The 16,876-nt window shown below is 55.1% G+C and overlaps 7 protein-coding genes across 7 annotated transcripts; 3 read left to right on the forward strand and 4 right to left on the reverse strand.

Moving 5' to 3' along the window:
• Window positions 1-215: 215 nt before the first annotated feature.
• POSPLADRAFT_1129310 (hypothetical protein) lies at window positions 216-2,371 on the forward strand (the record flags this gene model as incomplete). The annotated part of the gene is made up of 6 exons (XM_024483828.1): window positions 216-561; window positions 786-997; window positions 1,051-1,120; window positions 1,175-1,386; window positions 1,444-1,521; window positions 1,652-2,371. 6 exons carry the CDS (start codon window positions 216-218, stop codon window positions 2,369-2,371), a joined length of 1,638 nt encoding a protein of 545 aa, XP_024344777.1.
• Window positions 2,372-2,521: 150 nt separating this feature from the next.
• On the reverse strand, window positions 2,522-4,546 carry POSPLADRAFT_1043150 (hypothetical protein; the record flags this gene model as incomplete). Its single annotated transcript, XM_024478233.1, has 6 exons — window positions 2,522-2,782; window positions 2,839-2,999; window positions 3,051-3,630; window positions 3,712-3,945; window positions 4,132-4,301; window positions 4,351-4,546. The coding sequence occupies 6 exons, from the start codon at window positions 4,544-4,546 to the stop codon at window positions 2,522-2,524; spliced, it is 1,602 nt and encodes a 533-aa protein (XP_024344778.1).
• A 723-nt stretch (window positions 4,547-5,269) lies between these two features.
• Window positions 5,270-6,553, reverse strand: POSPLADRAFT_1176997 (hypothetical protein; the record flags this gene model as incomplete). The annotated part of the gene is made up of 5 exons (XM_024488459.1): window positions 6,480-6,553; window positions 6,322-6,423; window positions 5,932-6,264; window positions 5,402-5,868; window positions 5,270-5,341 (listed from the first exon to the last, which is right to left on the reverse strand). Exons 1-5 carry the CDS (start codon window positions 6,517-6,519, stop codon window positions 5,270-5,272), a joined length of 1,014 nt encoding a protein of 337 aa, XP_024344779.1. The 5' UTR covers window positions 6,520-6,553.
• An 857-nt stretch (window positions 6,554-7,410) lies between these two features.
• Window positions 7,411-9,136, forward strand: POSPLADRAFT_1043153 (hypothetical protein; the record flags this gene model as incomplete). Its single annotated transcript, XM_024478234.1, has 5 exons — window positions 7,411-7,813; window positions 7,877-8,613; window positions 8,685-8,767; window positions 8,825-8,937; window positions 9,102-9,136. 5 exons carry the CDS (start codon window positions 7,411-7,413, stop codon window positions 9,134-9,136), a joined length of 1,371 nt encoding a protein of 456 aa, XP_024344780.1.
• Window positions 9,137-9,318: 182 nt separating this feature from the next.
• Window positions 9,319-10,911, reverse strand: POSPLADRAFT_1043155 (hypothetical protein; the record flags this gene model as incomplete). The annotated part of the gene is made up of 4 exons (XM_024478235.1): window positions 9,319-10,482; window positions 10,557-10,631; window positions 10,695-10,709; window positions 10,762-10,911. The coding sequence occupies 4 exons, from the start codon at window positions 10,909-10,911 to the stop codon at window positions 9,319-9,321; spliced, it is 1,404 nt and encodes a 467-aa protein (XP_024344781.1).
• Window positions 10,912-12,634: 1,723 nt separating this feature from the next.
• On the reverse strand, window positions 12,635-13,490 carry POSPLADRAFT_1177002 (hypothetical protein). Its single transcript, XM_024488460.1, has 4 exons — window positions 13,269-13,490; window positions 13,123-13,206; window positions 12,937-13,062; window positions 12,635-12,880 (listed from the first exon to the last, which is right to left on the reverse strand). The coding sequence occupies exons 1-4, from the start codon at window positions 13,413-13,415 to the stop codon at window positions 12,821-12,823; spliced, it is 417 nt and encodes a 138-aa protein (XP_024344782.1). The 5' UTR covers window positions 13,416-13,490; the 3' UTR covers window positions 12,635-12,820.
• A 1,662-nt stretch (window positions 13,491-15,152) lies between these two features.
• On the forward strand, window positions 15,153-16,838 carry POSPLADRAFT_1177005 (hypothetical protein; the record flags this gene model as incomplete). The annotated part of the gene is made up of 7 exons (XM_024488461.1): window positions 15,153-15,672; window positions 15,725-15,798; window positions 15,855-16,028; window positions 16,080-16,158; window positions 16,205-16,256; window positions 16,311-16,615; window positions 16,675-16,838. The coding sequence occupies 7 exons, from the start codon at window positions 15,153-15,155 to the stop codon at window positions 16,752-16,754; spliced, it is 1,284 nt and encodes a 427-aa protein (XP_024344783.1). The 3' UTR covers window positions 16,755-16,838.
• Between the last annotated feature and the right edge of the window lie 38 nt (window positions 16,839-16,876).

Below are 16,876 nucleotides of genomic sequence, written 5' to 3' on the forward strand. Positions count from 1 at the left end.
AGAGGCAGCCACCGAAGACGCGATGACCGACTTGACGCGGCAGGATCACGTGTTTCGTGAATCGCGGAATTAATTTCGCGCGCTCAAGACGCGACTCACTCAAGTCCATTTGTGGAATCCACCCGCTCTCAAATCGCATGCTGGTGAATTTCGCTTTACGTCTCCTCAGACCTTTCCGCGTAAATAATACCCTCAGTCAACGCTTCTATCACAAAATGACCGACGCGCGCAGACCACGATCTCCCCAGAGTCAAGACTTGTCTGTCAGACCTGACAAGAAAACGCGTCTGGGATCTGCGTCGCCAGCTCGTCCCGGTACACCAGTGAAGGATGAACCAAACACAAAATCCGGGGGGAAAAACTCTTCTCGGAAGAAGAAGCAGAAGCAAAAACACACCCTTCCGGAGCCATACACGGCAGAATTTGTGGTCGCGACAGATGTTGCCAATTTGCTTGGACAGGAAACGGTGGATGCTGCTGTAGCCGAAGGATCAGAGTGGAGCAGTCCCTTCCAACACCGTGAGGAGCTCGAACTCACCGTATCTGCACTGTCCTCAAGTGGTGAGTAAAGCCTCACATTTCCGACACGATCCCGATGAGTTATGAACCAATGACTATACTACTTCAAGCATTGTCCAAGGTGGGTTGTCGGTATACCTCTGCCGGTTGTAGCGAAACCGCTCTTCGATTCGTTCGCTGCGACATCGGACATGTCTCCTTGCCCTGGCTTTTTGTTTTGATAACTTTACCTTTTGCTTTGGTCTTACATTTTGGTCTTGGGACAGGCGACTCCCTCTCCGTTGTGCCTTCAAAGCCATGGGTCATAGTTACCCCTCTGGCATTGCCTGGTGAGAAAATTCGTGTGCGGGTCTACCGGAGTGCTCGCTTGTACTCCTATGCGGATTTGCTCGATGTCATCACACCCAACCCGGAGTTCAGGGATATGTCCCGCGTGCAATGCAAGTACTTCGGCAAATGTGCCGGATGCCAATACCAAGTAAGCTTGACCGTCGCAATTCCCGCGCGTAAGCTGATTTTTGTTTGCGGCAGATGCTTTCTTATGAGAAACAGCTTGATCTGAAGCGTGATGTCGTGGTCAAGGCGTATGAGCACTTCTCAGGTGCGTTCAAAATCACTTGTCAAGCAGTGGCTCTGTTACTGACGCCGGACATAGACCTCTCGCCTTCATCGGTTCCGACGGTACCAATTACCATTGGTTCTCCATTGCAATATGGGTATCGCACGAAAATCACGCCTCACTTCGATGCACCTCCCAAGAAGCTGCAAAAGTCCGCCGACAAACCGCTTGTGACAATTGAAAACAAGCCCGACTGGGTGAAAATCGGTTTCAATCAGATTGGAACACGGCAGGTCATGGATATCGAGGTCGGTCCAACGTTGATCAAATGTATATTTTTAAGTAGCTCACGCAAACCCACACAGGACTGTCCGATTGCGACGCCCACCCTGAACGAAGCTCTCCCGCCACTTCGCAAGAACATTATTGAGCACGCATTTTTGGTGGTTTCTGGATTACGCTTCTCATTGTTTCTGATGTAGAAAAATCTACTCTTACAAAAAAGGAGTGTCCTTACTGCTTCGCGATTCTCTGGCAATGGATACTGAGCGCAATACATCCAAGCCTGAAGAGCAACCGTCCTCTGATCAAGCTGCTGCATCCGAACTCATGTCTTCTACAAATACTGGGCATACCTTGGAGAAGCATGTCTGCGTCACGGACCATAAGGCAACAGTACGCGAGCGGGTAGGAGACAATACGTTTGAGTACATTGCTGGGTCGTTCTTCCAAAACAACAACTCGGTCCTGCTCCCGCTCACCTCCTATGTTCGCGACGCGATCTTCGCACACCACCCATCTGGCCCCACTGCACCTCCGCGCCCGACGCATCTCGTCGACGCATACTGCGGCAGCGGCCTCTTTGCCATCACGCTCGCGCGCTCCTTTCAAAAGGTCGCCGGCATCGAGCTCTCCGAAGACTCCATCCGCTGCGCGACGCGCAACGCGCAGCTGAACGACATCCCGCCCGACCAGTGCTCCTTCATGTCCGGGGACGCTGCGAACATCTTTGCGACGGTACAAGACTTCCCGCGGGACCAGACGGTGCTGATCATCGACCCGCCGCGCAAGGGGACGGACGCGAAGTTTATCGACCAGCTGCTCGAGTTCCAGGGCGCGCTCGTGGTGTACGTGAGCTGCAACGTACACACGCAAGCGAGGGACGTGGGCACGATTCTGCGCAAGTCGGAGGCGAGGGGCGGGCGCCGGTACGTGATGGAGTCGTTGGTGGGCTTCGATCTATTCCCGCAGACTGCACATGTAGAGTCAGTTGCGGTATTACGCCTGGTATAGTCAAGTCAAGTAGGATTGACGTTAGATAGATTTGATAGATCAAATTAGTGGCTGGGTTGCGCCCACTTCGACTTTATTATAGTCGTAATACCTATGCCCTAGCTGTTGAGAGCCCGAACAGGTCGTGATTATCGTGATAGTACATGTACTCTAAGCAGCAGTGCCAGTGTTCGAGGGGACATCTCCCAAAGCCTCCCCCACTTTCACCTTTTGACCTGTGCTCACCGAGAACTTGAAGTCCTCAGGTGCCTCGAAAATGAGCACGATGGTACTCCCCAGACAGAATCCACCCATCTCCTCCGCCTTCGTCAGTGGCTGTCCTCGCAGGATGGGTGACGCGGCAGTGTACACGGCCTCAGAGTAGGTACCGGTAGGGGGCGGGCGGCGCGCACCCACGTTCGTACGTAATGCCTGTGCAGAACGGTTACCCGGACTGATACTGCATGGGCAAAAACACGGCTACTGACCTGGTCGAAATTGATTTTGATACTTCCAACGTTGGTTGCACCGACAGGGACCATCCCGAAGAAGCCATATTTCCACCGGCCGAGCAAAGCGACCCGTTCATTGAGCACGAAGAGATTCTCCAAGCGCTTGACCATCCATGGTGAGACGGAGAACAGGTCGCCTGTTGCGCACGTCAGAGCCCATCAAATGCCGACATAGGAAGACGACGTGCCTACGAAATGCCGCCTCTTCTCCACCACCCAGGCAGTCGGGCTGTGGAACCGGTGGTAATCACCGGGCGCCAGGTAGATGACCGCGAAGTACAAGCCGTGCCCCGGCTTCACGGCGTAGCGGCTCATGCCCCGTGCGCGGTCCAGGAACGGCTGCGCGCCCATCTCCGCCGCGACCGACGCCTCGTGCGCGACGACGTCCGCGAGCGGGCCGTCGGGAGAGACCGACGCGTCGATCTGCTCGCCGTGCTTCTTCGCGTTCGGCGCCGGGAGGCCGCCGGCCCGCGCCCGGTCGTGCGCGTCCGCGGTGGGCGTGCTCGTGCCGGACGCCGCCGGCGAGGGCGGCGTCGACGTGCCGAGGAAGTCGCGCAGGCTGTACTCGATGCCGTTGATGTCGGCGAACGTGCGGTCGTCGACCTCCGCCATGTCGCGCGCCGCGAACGCGACCGAGGTCGGCTTGGGCGAGTTGGGCCGCTCGATGCCGAGCAGTGCGTCGAGCGAGTAGGTGCTGCCCTTGATCTGCTCGACGCGCCCGTCCGTGATGGCGCCAAAGTGGAGCATGCGGCCGTCTGCAGGGCTTACCTTTACGGGTCACCGGGTGCAGCAGGATAGACGGAGTGTTAGACGACTGCTGGGGTGGACGCAGTGCATGGATGGACATACCAGGACGGTATCTGCTACGGGACGGACGCCGTCCTTGAGCTTCCTGTAGAAGAAGTCGCCGAGACTGACATACTGAGTGAGATCGTCCTGGTCCGCTTCGTCGATGTTGCAGCCGAATGCCCATGCATAGAGCCGGAAGCCTATAGGACGGAACCAAACAGGTAGCTCCATAGAGTTCACGGTGCCCCACAGACGTGACATGTTGCGCAAAGGCAGGGCACCCAGGACATGCACCTGTTGCACATTTCAGCCAGTATTTATGAGCAGTAAACATTGCAATTGCGTGCGAGATGCCATGAGGGTGGTCAGGATAGCTCCATGGAGCCCATGTAGTATTGACAAGAGCCCAGCAATAACAACAAGGGAAATATTGCTGGCACGTAGGGAGAACGAACGAAATATCCATGCAGCGTGACTCACCTGCCACGGACCCTTCAGACGTACTACCTCCTGGCCATTCTCATCTACGTGGACCTCCCTCTCGGTCACTCGTCTGCGATATTGCAAGGCAGTGAGGACGAGCGCGCCGACGAAGACGGGCAGAGGATACCACTTTGTGGGGGTGTCCTTCCACGCATTGGCAAGCCTTCCTAGCGAGATGTGAACGCGACGAATGCGCATCTGGAAGACGGCACGTACGGTGGAGGGGTGCGTTGCGATCTCCGGCAGAGTGGGTGCCGCGGTCAGGGCCTGGATGATCGGTCGCGTATGCGCGACGGCCTCTTCCAACTACAGCCCGCGACGTGGCAGTTCTGCCCAGCAGTGTATTTCGTACAGCGTGGGCGTGGGCGTAGCAAGTCCTCGAGAGGACGACAGTCGAGTTGCACGGGAGCATGAAGCATGCACGCGCAAGCGGACACAGTCAGCGCACGGCAGCGCAGCCTTCATATGGGCCACACTCGGCGGCAATCCGGGATACCACCTCAACGTCTAGTCTCCTGAGAGCAGAGTAAACGGAGTCCTTGTGATTGCACAATATTCGTATGCAATGGCTGAGTACCCGCCGTCTATCTCAAAGGGCAGCGGTGTACGATCTGAGTTGCCTTCGTATTCCTCCAAGCAAATCGTCTTCCCGGGCACTGGCTGGATCGAGGAGACCGCGAGAAAAATCTCCAACAGCGCAAATTTTTGCTGCGGGTGAGCATGGCCGTTCATGATCTGAGTAAATATTACTATATGCTTCCCTCCTTCCCCAAACTGTCCTGATCGTCGCCTTGTGCATGTGCACCTTCTGTCCTCAACATCCCCGGTCGACAAGCCTTGTTATCTTAGGACGTAAGAACGATCCTTGCTAGACGGATTCGGAATGCGGTAGCTCCAGAAGCGACTTCTGTCAAGTGCCAGTGAAATAGCTCCCTGTGGCAAGTTCAGACGCTGCCATGGCCGTAGCCTGCTGATAATCACTAGTACGTGGATAGAGATAGAGGCACCACACCAGATAAACAACACTACCGTACATGGTTGGCAGCAACACAAAGTAAGACGAAACAGCACATCATTCTTTTCGGTGGCTGAGAGAAACCCTTTAAATGACCTCCAGACGAGCATTCGGGACATCTCAAGCGAGCAGCTGAGGACCCAAAGTCTTCAGCGACGAAATAGTCTCGCTGTTGAGCTCCTGCACCACCTCCTGCAAGACGAGCTACATAAGCATTGTTGACACTGCCATGGGTACCAATCGAACACGCACCGCTGCGCTCCGTATATCCTTCACATCCCCCACGCCGGTACCGGCGTACACCAGCAAGTACTCCTTCTTGCCGCTTGCCAGGTTTGTCTTGCGGTCCAGAGGGTCAAGCCCCGCCTTGTAGTCCGCAACAATCGCGTTAGTGATGCAGCGCGCTTCGATGCCTTGCGGCCATATGCCCGGAGGGAACGCCACGTCGTATGCCGGGCTCCGCGCGGTTGCGTCCGACCCCGCCTCCACGAGCACTTGCTTCATGTCCGCGGAGAACATGCACTCATGCGTGAACAGCAGGCGTGTGCCGATGACGACGCCCGCGGCGCCCTTGGTGAGCAACGCTGCGATCTGTGCACCGGTCGTGACACCCCCGGCGGCAAGGATTGGTGGTCCATCCGGGACGGCAGCGAGAGTGGCCTGCAAGAACTCTCCGGTGGGAGGAGAGTAGACACTCCCGCGTCCGCCTGCCTCGGCGCCTGCGCGTATGCACACACATCAGCACAGTATACAGCCAGTCACTGACGCTGAAATGGTCTTACCTTGCGCAACGATAACGTCGACCTTCAGTTCGTTCGCCGCACGGAGTGCCTCCTCCACGGTATTCACAGTGAGGAAAACGAGGATGTTTGTGTTGTGCGCCGCGTTGTGTTCGCGCACCTGAGCGACGTACTTGCCAAGATCCTTCCCGTAGGCCAGCCATACAGCAGACGGTGTCTTGTCGAGAACCGTCTTGAGACGCGGGTCGGCGGCAGTGTTGAACATGTCCAGAATACATCCGACAAAGCCAAAGCCAACAAGATGCTGCTTGTCTTTGCCGACTGCTGCGCGAGCCTCATCGAGGGCCTGCGCGAGTTTGGGAGCGGGCTCGTTGCCTGTCATCATGCTAAAGTTGGAATGCACACCAAGGCTACGCTAAATCTGGGACTGACCTGCAGCGAGGAAACCCAGTCCTCCAGCTTTGATAACTTCTGCTACCAGCGCAGGCGTTGTGGCGTAAGCCATAGGAGCCGACACTATAGGACTCGTGATGTCTACAATCGCCATTGTCGACATTTGCATCGCGCCCACAACGCAGTAGTGGACTCACTGAACAGCTTCGTCAGCTTCGTCGACACGGCAGCGGACATGTCTGGTCTGCGAGGTGTTTGTCAAACTGGAATGTGGACTTTGCGACTGAAGGATCTGCAGGCACCGCCGCAGAGCCAAGCAGTGTATATACTATTGCACGTGGCTTCTCCGTGCATCCTAATGGGCTATGGGCATTGCAAAAATCTGATACATTACATTATTGTGATCATCATCAGAAAGAAGTCGTAAATCCCTGATGTAGCCCCAAACATACAACTATCTGGTGAGCGCCGAGTCGATGATGCAGTGCCAGACGGCGATCGCGGTGTGGGCGTGCGACAGACGGAGATCTGTGTAAAGCATGGTAAAGTACTTATGGGGAAACCATGCATGTTTTCCACTGCCGTGTCCATATATAGAAAGTGGGCAAGCACTCATACACAAAAGAACTACCTTCATTCGGCACTCCCGAAGAATCGGCGAATTGCCTTCTGTGCCGCACAGACGTCGCCGTCGAAAGAAGCGTTGCAACCCATGGCCACGGTGCTACGCAGTCGATGTCGAGATGGGCACAATTGGACCCCGGCTGCACGGGAGCATTGCAGCGTGCGGCTAGCCCGAGCCATCACGCACCATACTACACAGCTCCGCGTCTACTAGGAGCAGGTCAAACAACCACCCTGTGACGAGAACATGGCAGGTAGGATGCAAGCCTTTTGCACAGCATATCTGACTAACTTCGAATTGGTGGTCACGTTCATCCTTGCCTTCGCGCTTCCTCCTCGCCTTCTCGTCTTCCTCGCCTCCTACTTTCCCTTTCTTCCCCTTCCTCTCCCCTCACGAGTCTGCACGCATCGAGGGCAGTGTGTACTGATTCTTCCCTGCTACGCGAGAAACCTGGCACTCGCGATGACCAGTCAGTCCTCACACCGCCGGCCTCTGGCCCACCAATGGACGTCGACTCGCTCGAGCAGGTTGATGGCTCTAAACGGCCTCGTTATACACTCTTCCACCCAGCAATAGCAGAATTTCGCAAGCAATACCTCTCGTTTTACTTCATTTACGCAACCCTGCTTATTTTGCTCATGTGGGCGCTTCTGCCAATCTATTGGGCCTCTTTGGCGTATGCGACGCAACACACCTCTCGATTGACTGTCTGGGTAGTCAGCCGGGACCGGTCAGCCGTTGGAAATGGTGTCGTTGCCGCTGTCCAACGTGCTGCGGCCGATGCAGCTTCGATTCCCACTCTTGGCTGGCAGCTCGTAGACAGCGACGATGACACCGTCAATTCCAATGACAAGGTCATCGACAGTGTCATAGACGAGCAAGTGTGGGCGGCTGTTGCAGGCGAGTGTCCAGCACATACTGTCGACCTCACACCGTAATGTCCCCCCGCGACGTGCTTTCGCACACCAGTAAACCAAGACGCCACGAGCGACACGTTCTCTGTCCTGTCCGGAGGAGAGTCTAGCAATCTGAATGGCTCGGCAATATCAGTGTATTACAACGAGGCCAGAAATCAGTTCGCTGCAGATTTCTATATTATTCCATTCATCAACTCGCTTCTCGTCCCGACGGTCGCAGAGATTAATGCCAACATCACCTCTCACGTTCTCAGCTCAAATGCCAATAACGCAACCGCTCTCGGACACCTAGCAAAGGCGATGGGTGCCGCGGGAGCAGGAGCACAAAACGGTGCAGTGGTCACTTACGATCTCAACAATCTGCGTCCGTTCAGCGCACCCGTCGTCTCGGCCTTGACTGAAGTTGGAATGATCTTGATAGTCCATCTTCTCCTTCATTCTTGTATGTTCGTTCTCCTATCCAAACATCTACGCCCGCTCCTCACACGCGCTGAACAGACCATGACCAACAGCGGCCTTCGCCCCATTATCGCGCGCCATCTCAGCCTGCCGCACTACATTCTGCTACGCGTATTTGCGCCCCTCATCGCATACATCCCATTGTCGCTCTCGTTTGCGATCATTTCCCTTCCATTCCACGTCCCGTTTCACGCCAAGTACACAGAGGCACAGGGCTTCTTCCTCTTTTGGATCATCTGTTACATCCTCATGGGTGGTGTGGGACTAGCGACGGAGTTCGCCATCGGCATACTGACAATACGTTTCGCCCCTTTCCTCCTTGTAACGCTTGTGAGTTGTTCATACGTGTGCGCATGCGTGCGTGTGTGTTCCGGTTCCCTCATCACGTACCCTTTCTTCAGATCATAGCAAATGTTTCGATCACTGAGTTTCCTCTCGAACTGCTTCCAGGCGTCTTCCGCTACGGAAAAGGCTTTCCCTTCTAGTACGTGCATGCATACCTACAAATGCACTTGCGCTGATATTGAGACATGGGGCCCAGTAATGCGTCACAGGCCTTCCTCACGATTACGTTCGACACCAAGTCGCACTTGGGCCGCAACATCCCGGTGCTCATCGGATGGCTGCTGCTCAGCATGACCACTGTCGCTCTCAGTACGTGGGTCATGGAGGGGCGGCGCAAGAGATGCGGGATAGAGGAGGTGGCGCATTAGTATTGACATGATGCGCCGATTGGTACCGCGAGCCTTCGGGTTTTGATAGTCAGTCATGTCGTGAGGTCTCATTAGGGTGTCTACTCTTGCCATCGTGTTGTTCAGCTTCGCGTTGCGCACCAACACCACGCACGAGCTAATTCACCAACTGCACTCATGCCGCAATACTACTGGTGCCTCGAGTTAGACCGCGGCCTAACATGCACAGCGGAGCTTTTTGTAATTGTATGCAAGAAATACAGCAACGCTGCCAATGTATCCAGTGAAAGGGGGTCGTGTCGATGATCACATTGTACAACAAGCATGTGTCGCTAAAAGTATATCATCCGTTCGTGCCCTCAGTGCTTGCAGTAAGGGGATTCTCCTTCCACGAGCGCCATCCCAACACCTGTTCGAACCTCGACAAAGCCACGTCGGTGAACTCCCTCCGGAGTGAGAATGTGAACCTGAACCAGCCACCCTCGGCAGTATGCATAACAGCTCCAGGTACGACTGTCACCTTGTGTGCCAGCAGCAGGTTGTATAAGGCGGTTTCCTTTTCGCGCATTGTGGCCTCGTGTCCTACCGAAAGAATGGAAGCGTATCGATCACAATTCGACAGCACGGGGCGCATATCGACCATGAGGAAATGCCCTGCACAAGACGGAATGTAGGGTAAACCGTGGAATGTGAGCCACTGGGTCATGTATTCATACGCTTCCCGTAGTTTCGCCTGGTTACGCCCAAAGAACGCCGCAAGGTAAGTCTTGTCGGTGAGTAGCGTGGACCAGAGGATGTCGGTGGGAGATGCAACGCTCATGAACATGGCTGCGACGGTTAAACTCCGCAACAGTAGTAAGTTGGACTGGGAGATGAAGACGCCTGCGCGGAACCCATCCGCATTAAAGTCCTTGGACATACCGTAGAGTATGTGGACCCTGGACGGGTTGACACCCAGCGCCTGAAGATCCAATGACAATGCAGAAACGAAAGGTTGCGGCTGTGGTACATCGCGTGAAGGGAAGACGGATAAGGCATACACCTCGTCGCAGATGAGGTGCAGGTTGTACTGTTCGCACAGACGAGCATACCCAATCAAAACGTTGCGCGAGTAGCGGAGACCTAGAGGGTTGTGCGGATTGCACACAATCACCGCTCGGATGACGACCCCCTTAGATTTGCTCTCCAAAAGACCATTCTCGAGGTAGGCTAGTTCGGCCATTGTGTTCATCTCCGATGGAGGTACGGAGATCCCGACGGGAATGATGTCGTTCTCAATGGCAAGACTATCGTCGAATCCCGGGTAATAAGGCGCCGCTAAAAGAATGCCCTCACCGCGACCGGCGACCGCCCTGGTGACGTGGCTCATCATAGGTAGCAATCCTGTCCCCATAATCAAATGATCCGGGCTGACTGGAAGGTGAGGCCCAAAGTACGAGTTGAGGAAGGTCGACAGTGCATTTGTCAGACGCGTCGTGCCGGTGATGCCATCGCCGTAAGTGAAGTCCTATATTCAGGCGAAAAAACAGTTCTCTACATGAGCGGGCCATGTAATATGTATCAAAAAATAAGAGATCTCGCCTCGGGAAGTAAGCGGAACTTCTGCTCGAAGTATTCACGTAGTTCTTCATGCATCAAAGTATTCTCTGCAACACCCTGTCAAGTCAAGACGTGAAGATACAGGATACGTCCATAGCCTATACTGTGTTCAGTTCTTACAATGTTAACAATTCCCTAGACGTCTGATGAGTATGGTTATCAAACATCACAGTCGACAATCACATACATTTGGATTATGTAAAGGGTGATACGTATTGCGCATATTCTTGTGCATCTGTAGAAGTAGTTTTCCTCTTTCGACTTGGGCTCGCCCATAAGATGACAATGGAGGGCCCGCCCGTTTTTCATTGTCGCGAATTGCTGCCTGATCAGCCATGGCGATGTTTTACTTGTGAACTTGTAGAGACCACCACATCTGTGAGCTTTTGTAACGTAGAACGTTTTGATCTCACCTCCGCTGACATCGGTCGACCTGCGGTGCCCTCGGCCGTAGTCATTTCAAACATTTAATCTGGCTTAGTAGTATGTTGTCATCTGCTCGAGTCAGGAACTAGACCAGAGTCAACAGCATGAGAGTTTGTATGGTGTGGGAAGGAAACGTCCATCATTCGCTGCTCAAGGGGTCCTGCTCGGAGAACTAACGCCTGACTTCATTTTGTCGACTTGACTGTTGGTCCGGGAATAAGTAGTAGCGATATTGCCGCCAATTGTCAATCTGAATGATGAATCTTGAAGTCCTCATCGACTATAATTTGATCCGATCTGCTCGCGGTGAATCGAGCATCCCTGGAGCTTTGAGCGTAAGAGCAGCGAGCACATTCGGAACTAGTGCGGCCCTGCATTCGAGCATTCAATGGATGACGTACCCATTAAACTCGACATGTAGGCTCGTGATATTGAAGTTTAAAGACCTTCAGTCTCCACTATGTGCGCGAGGAGTATCGAGCGCGCAGAGTGTTCTCCGGTAATTGTAACTTGGAACGAAGTGCCCTTCTATACGTGCCGTGGTTATCTGATCACGTATTGTGATTAACTCAAGAAAAGAAGCTACTCACAAGAGGCCAACGGGCGCAAAGCCAGTCTCTGTCAGAGTCTATGGATATTGGCTTCCCAGTGTCTGGGTCCGTGGCAGGCTTGACGTCTAAGGCCCACAGAATAGTAGCGAACTCAAGGAACAGGGTCTCCTCCACCATACGCTAACCAAGGCAAGCCCTGCTTTTGTGTGAGCACGAGTATGATGCGAACTTCTTTGTCCTTACCGCCGACCGAACCCCAAGGCGAGGAGGGGTAGGCTGGGGTCATCGAGGTAGCGCCGCGGCTTAAACGCCTCTGGATTGTTAAACAATCAGATCCATCTACATGAACCTGCACAAGTCAATCAACAGCTTGACGCACAGTCATCGATGTCTGTACTAACCAAATTTTCGGGACGACCATGGAACCGCCGAGAATGAAATACCCACTGTACTCGTCATCCTTGGCACGCAAGACTACAGTAAACCCGTGTGTCATAGAAGTCAGATAAGGAAGCACAAATGTTCCTACCTTTTCCAGGAGCGAGTTTGGAGGAAGTAGTATATTGCAAGGGAGAGTGCGATGGTGACTATAAATCATTGCATGATGCGCTCTGTACCGAAAGAAAATGTAATCAGGTAGCCTTGAGGTTCGCTACAAAGCGAAGCTAGCTATCACATAGAGTACTTAGCAAGTGCAGCCGCAGGAACGCATACGGATGTGAGACGACTATGTGGCTTGCTGGAATTATATGAATGCATCTTGCGCCTAGACCCAGAGCTAAGTAGCATCATCAAGGTAGGTCAGAAATAGCTTGACCCGGGCTCCCGGAGCATTTCGTTCAGACACTCTGGAGAAGTCGTTGATTCGTTGACAAAACCTTCGGGTTTATACGTGTTTTCCTCAATTCACAGTAAGCTTGTCAAGGCGGCTCAAGAGTGAGGGATGCCATCGAAAGGGTGAGCCAAACTCAAAGGGTTTCGAGCGGATGTAAGTACTTACAGTACGTAGTAGGGTTATTCACGCGGGAATTGATCATGAGTGATATTCGAATCTGGCGGGCTTACAAGCGCGGCCTTGACGATGCGGCGGAAAATTATCTTGTGCGATCTGAATTAGACTACATAGAGAAGGAGTGGGCGGCTCAGAGAGTAAGGATACAGCATATGAATGGTATATGGGTATCAGAGATAGTCCCAGGAAGGTGAAGATGCGATGAAAGAACGAATGGGCAAACACTATCACTGCATGGTTAGGCACTGCGCCGGTCGCTATTGATACTTGTCTTTGTAAATCCACGTCAAACCGATATCGCTCACGCCTTGCGCAACCTAGTCACCACATTGCGTCAGTGTACAGCCAAAAAGCAGACTCAAAGGCGACGTACCGCTGCTCTATACCATTTCGCGGCCTCCATTTTGTCCTTCTTGCACCCCTTGCCATTCGCAAGGCAGAATCCCAGCTCTTGCTGCGCATCGGGATCACCCAGACGGGCTGCCACTCGGAAGTACGACTAGAGGATGATCTCGTCACGACACCTGCCCGTCAAGCAGACACGACCACGAAAACATACCACTGCCATCTTCTTGTCCTTCTCTACTCCCCACCCCTGAAAGAAGCTCTGCCCCACCTCGTATATCGCCAGCACAAGCTCAGACTAGACGCGCCGAACAGCAACGAGATCAGCACGTCTACACACAACACCGGCACCGCACCCACCTTCACTGGGCTCGTGTCCATGCCCTTCCGCGCGCGCTCGAGGTCATCCACCGCGACCTCCGCGGCGCGCCTCAGCCAGCGGAACCCCGCCTGCTCATTCTTCGCACACCCCCAACCATGTCGTTGCGCGAGGCCCCACATCAACATGCCCACCCCACATCCGCCGCCTAGCGTCGCGCTCTTCTCGAAGCACACCGCGGACTCCTCTAGCCTGTTTGCCTCGTGGTGCCGGATGCCCAGCTGCAGGAAGTCTTCTGGGGTTGTGGGCTGAGACGACTTTCCGGGCGTAGGTGAGGGAGCGGAGGCGGGTGTTCGGGGCGAAGGGACGTAGTTCGGACTCAGGTTGGTGGAGGAGGGATACGGCTGTGACGGATGCGGCGAGGAAGCCCCGGGAGCGGATGGAAGGTGTGGTGAGGACGCTGAGGATCCAGTAGGAGAGTCCAGCTGGTAGTAGGAATAGTGCGAATACAAGCTGACGGGAGACGGTGGCCGTTGTGGCCGCGACGGCGCCAGTGAAGTTGACGATGTTGATGCGGGGACAGCACCGTAAGGGCTGACCGCTCTTGATGAGGGCTGTGAAGACGTCGTGCGGGATTGCGCGCTCATGCTTGTCCCTGGCCGACTCGCGTTGGCAGTGAGCTCGTATGGTGCGTGCGGCGATCGCATGGGCTGGTGCGCAGACGGCGTAGGCGACGTGCTAGCCAAGCGCTGCTGGTTGCGGCGTAGGACCTCTCTCTTACGCTCCTCTGACCGGTCGATAGGCGGGAGGACCGGCCGCGAGAAATTTACGCTTCCGCTCTGCACCGGTACGCGCGACGGTGTCCGCCCGGCAGGTTGATGAGGAGGCGCAAAAGGTGCTGGCGGCCATACTTCAGCATCCTCGAGAGGTGCCTGCTCGGCCTCGACAACAACCGTAGGCAGAATCGGCTCGGGCGTCGATCGCCGCGACGACTCGTCCGGCTTCGCGGTGGCTGCCGTCTGCCACGACCCACGGTAGTGGCCTGCGACGTCGTGGATGTCGAGGCTTGTTTGGGAGTACACCGATTCAACCATGGATTCGCCTCTGGCCTGCCCGCCCGCCGTGCCTAGGAAGCGCGGCATGGGGAGTGGATGCTCCTGAGCATTCAGATACTGGTCCTCTGCGTACGAATCATTCGCGCCCCATGTGGACGTCGCATCGCTCGCACTGCGCTCGTGGTCGAAGAATGACGTCGCGGCCGTCTGAGTTGAGCCGCGAAAGCGCGTGTGTAGAATGGGGGAGTACTGTGCCTGGGCAGGCGCCCTGAAGTCGGGGCGCGGAGGTGTGATGGGGGCTAGCGGCGGGAGATTTGCTCTGCGAGACGATGTCCTGCGCACGAGCGAGTCAAGAGGCGAGGACTGGTGAATGCCGCGAGGTAGGGCTGCAGGTGCCTGCTGCGCCTGCATGGTCCAGGAGAAGTCAAATGGCAACCAGCTCGAGGGTCGCTATGAGATTATATCTGCGTATCAATGTTGGGTGAGATTAGTAAGGACCTCAAAGGGGGAGTTTCATAGCGGAGAGACGGCGAGACCCAACATGATGGTGGCGGGTTGCTACAACCGCTGAGGGAAAGCAGTTCGATGCACCAGGAAAGGAACCTGACTATTAGAGCATTACGTTGGTCTCAGTTGCTCGCGGACACATCATATGCTATTAAGCTGTTCAAGCATCACAACAGCGCAGTCAATTGATATTAAGTTTTTGAAACCAGTCTGTTTCTCGTAGTTCTTGATGTGCAAGTGACCGGGCGACTGCACCATAAGTGAGCAGCGACGGGTTCCCTCTTTAGGCCTGCGTCGGGATTACATAAGCACATAGTTTGCAGCCAGAAAGGCGCGCGAGCGATCCGCTCTCAAGACGCGGACATGCTCGCTGTCCGCAGACTCCCTCGTCTCTGCTCCAGGCTCCCGACACTGCGTACAAATGCGACGCTTCAATCAGCATCTACCGCATCTGATGCGGTAGCATCGCCGCCACCACCTTCGCCGCAGGTCACGGTCGCGTCAACGGCAGCACTGGCATCCAGCCAGCAGTCGGCCGGCTTTAATGCGACGGATGGTGCACAGCCCAAGGGTAAGGAGCCCCAGAGCGACCAGCCCGCGCGCAAGACACGCAAGCCCGTAAATCCCAAGGAATGGAACCGACCTCTAGTCAAGGGCGCTCTGCCTGCGTACGACTTTGCCCTGCAGTATATCAGAGAAGACTCGCAGATGCTGAAAGAGGAGCTGAAGGAGGCAAAGGCAGCCTTGAAGGCCGAGTGCTCAAAAGCAGAAGAGGAGAGAGATGAAGTGAAGTTGCAGGAGCTGCAGGAGAAGGTCGACATTCTGGAGATTCAGAGCGAAATTAACCTGCCTGGCGTGAGATGGAAGGCGTACAATGGACTGGGTATGTGCGTATGTCTACAGAGCACTGTACCTTGAAGCTGACAATGCGCCAGCGGACATGAAGAAGCCTATTTACAGGCATCTCGTCGAGCAAAGATGGAGAGAGGACGGACCTCTAGATTTACTGGTGCGTATATCGGAGCTTTAGATGTCGGCGTACTTACCTGGCGCACGCCCCTTTAGATGGAGCGTATCCACCAAATGAATGTCGTTCCCGACCTCCTCCCGTCCTTGCACCCTTCGCTGGATCTCCGCATCAACTTCCCGGAAGGACCACCGAAAAGCGTCTACCGCCGCTCCCGTATGAAGCGTCGTTATACACATGTTGAGCCAGGTGTGTTCTTGCTGCCCGAACAGGTAAGCACCCGCTTGGCAGTTGGTACAAATCCTCGTGCTGACTTATGACAGACGTGGAGACAACCACGGTTGTACACGACTGTGTTCCACACCGAGCCTCGTCTGTATACTCTGCTTATGGTAGATCTGGGTATGTACCATGCTCGAGGAAACTCCGCTTTTCTGACTGTCCACAGATGTACCGGACCCGGAGAACGAGTCCTTCACCACCTACCTGCACTGGATGCAGTAAGTCCCACTGCGCCCCCCTTGCCTTCGTCGCATCCCGCTCACCGTCCCCAGGCCTAACCTCTCCCTCTCCGCCTTCTCCCCGTCCCCCATCCCCCTCTCGACCACACACACGCGCTATGTCCCCCCGCACCCGCAGCGCGGCACGCCGTACCACCGTTACGTCGTCCTGCTCCTCCCGCAGGCGTCGCCCAGCGAGCGCATCCACGTGCCCGTCCCATCGGACGCGCGCCGGCTCGGCTTCGATCTCCGCACGTTCGCCGCGCAATACGGGCTCGACGCCAGCGCCGGCGGCGGCGCGCACATGTGGCGTGAGGTGTGGGACGAGACCGTCTCGAGGATTCACTCGGACGTCCTGAGTAAGTGGTTGTGTTCGTTATGTGCGGCTGCAGGCTCATTATGTCTCTTTCCGACACAGAAACCGAGGAGCCACGCTACGGTCGCCCTCCGAAGGAGGATCCTTACGCCGAGCTCAAGAGCTCGAAAAGGTATATTTAGCGTATTGGCAGATGCTGTCCTCGGTAGACTGCATGTGTTCCCCTATAATGCCACATTTGTCATACTTTGGGTGAATCCCCCATACCGCAGCTATCACGCATCGATCGGAGTCGTACTTATGA

Source organism: Postia placenta (genome assembly GCF_002117355.1).
Source record: "Postia placenta MAD-698-R-SB12 unplaced genomic scaffold POSPLAscaffold_1, whole genome shotgun sequence".
NCBI classification, from domain to species: Eukaryota; Fungi; Basidiomycota; class Agaricomycetes; order Polyporales; family Adustoporiaceae; genus Rhodonia; species Rhodonia placenta.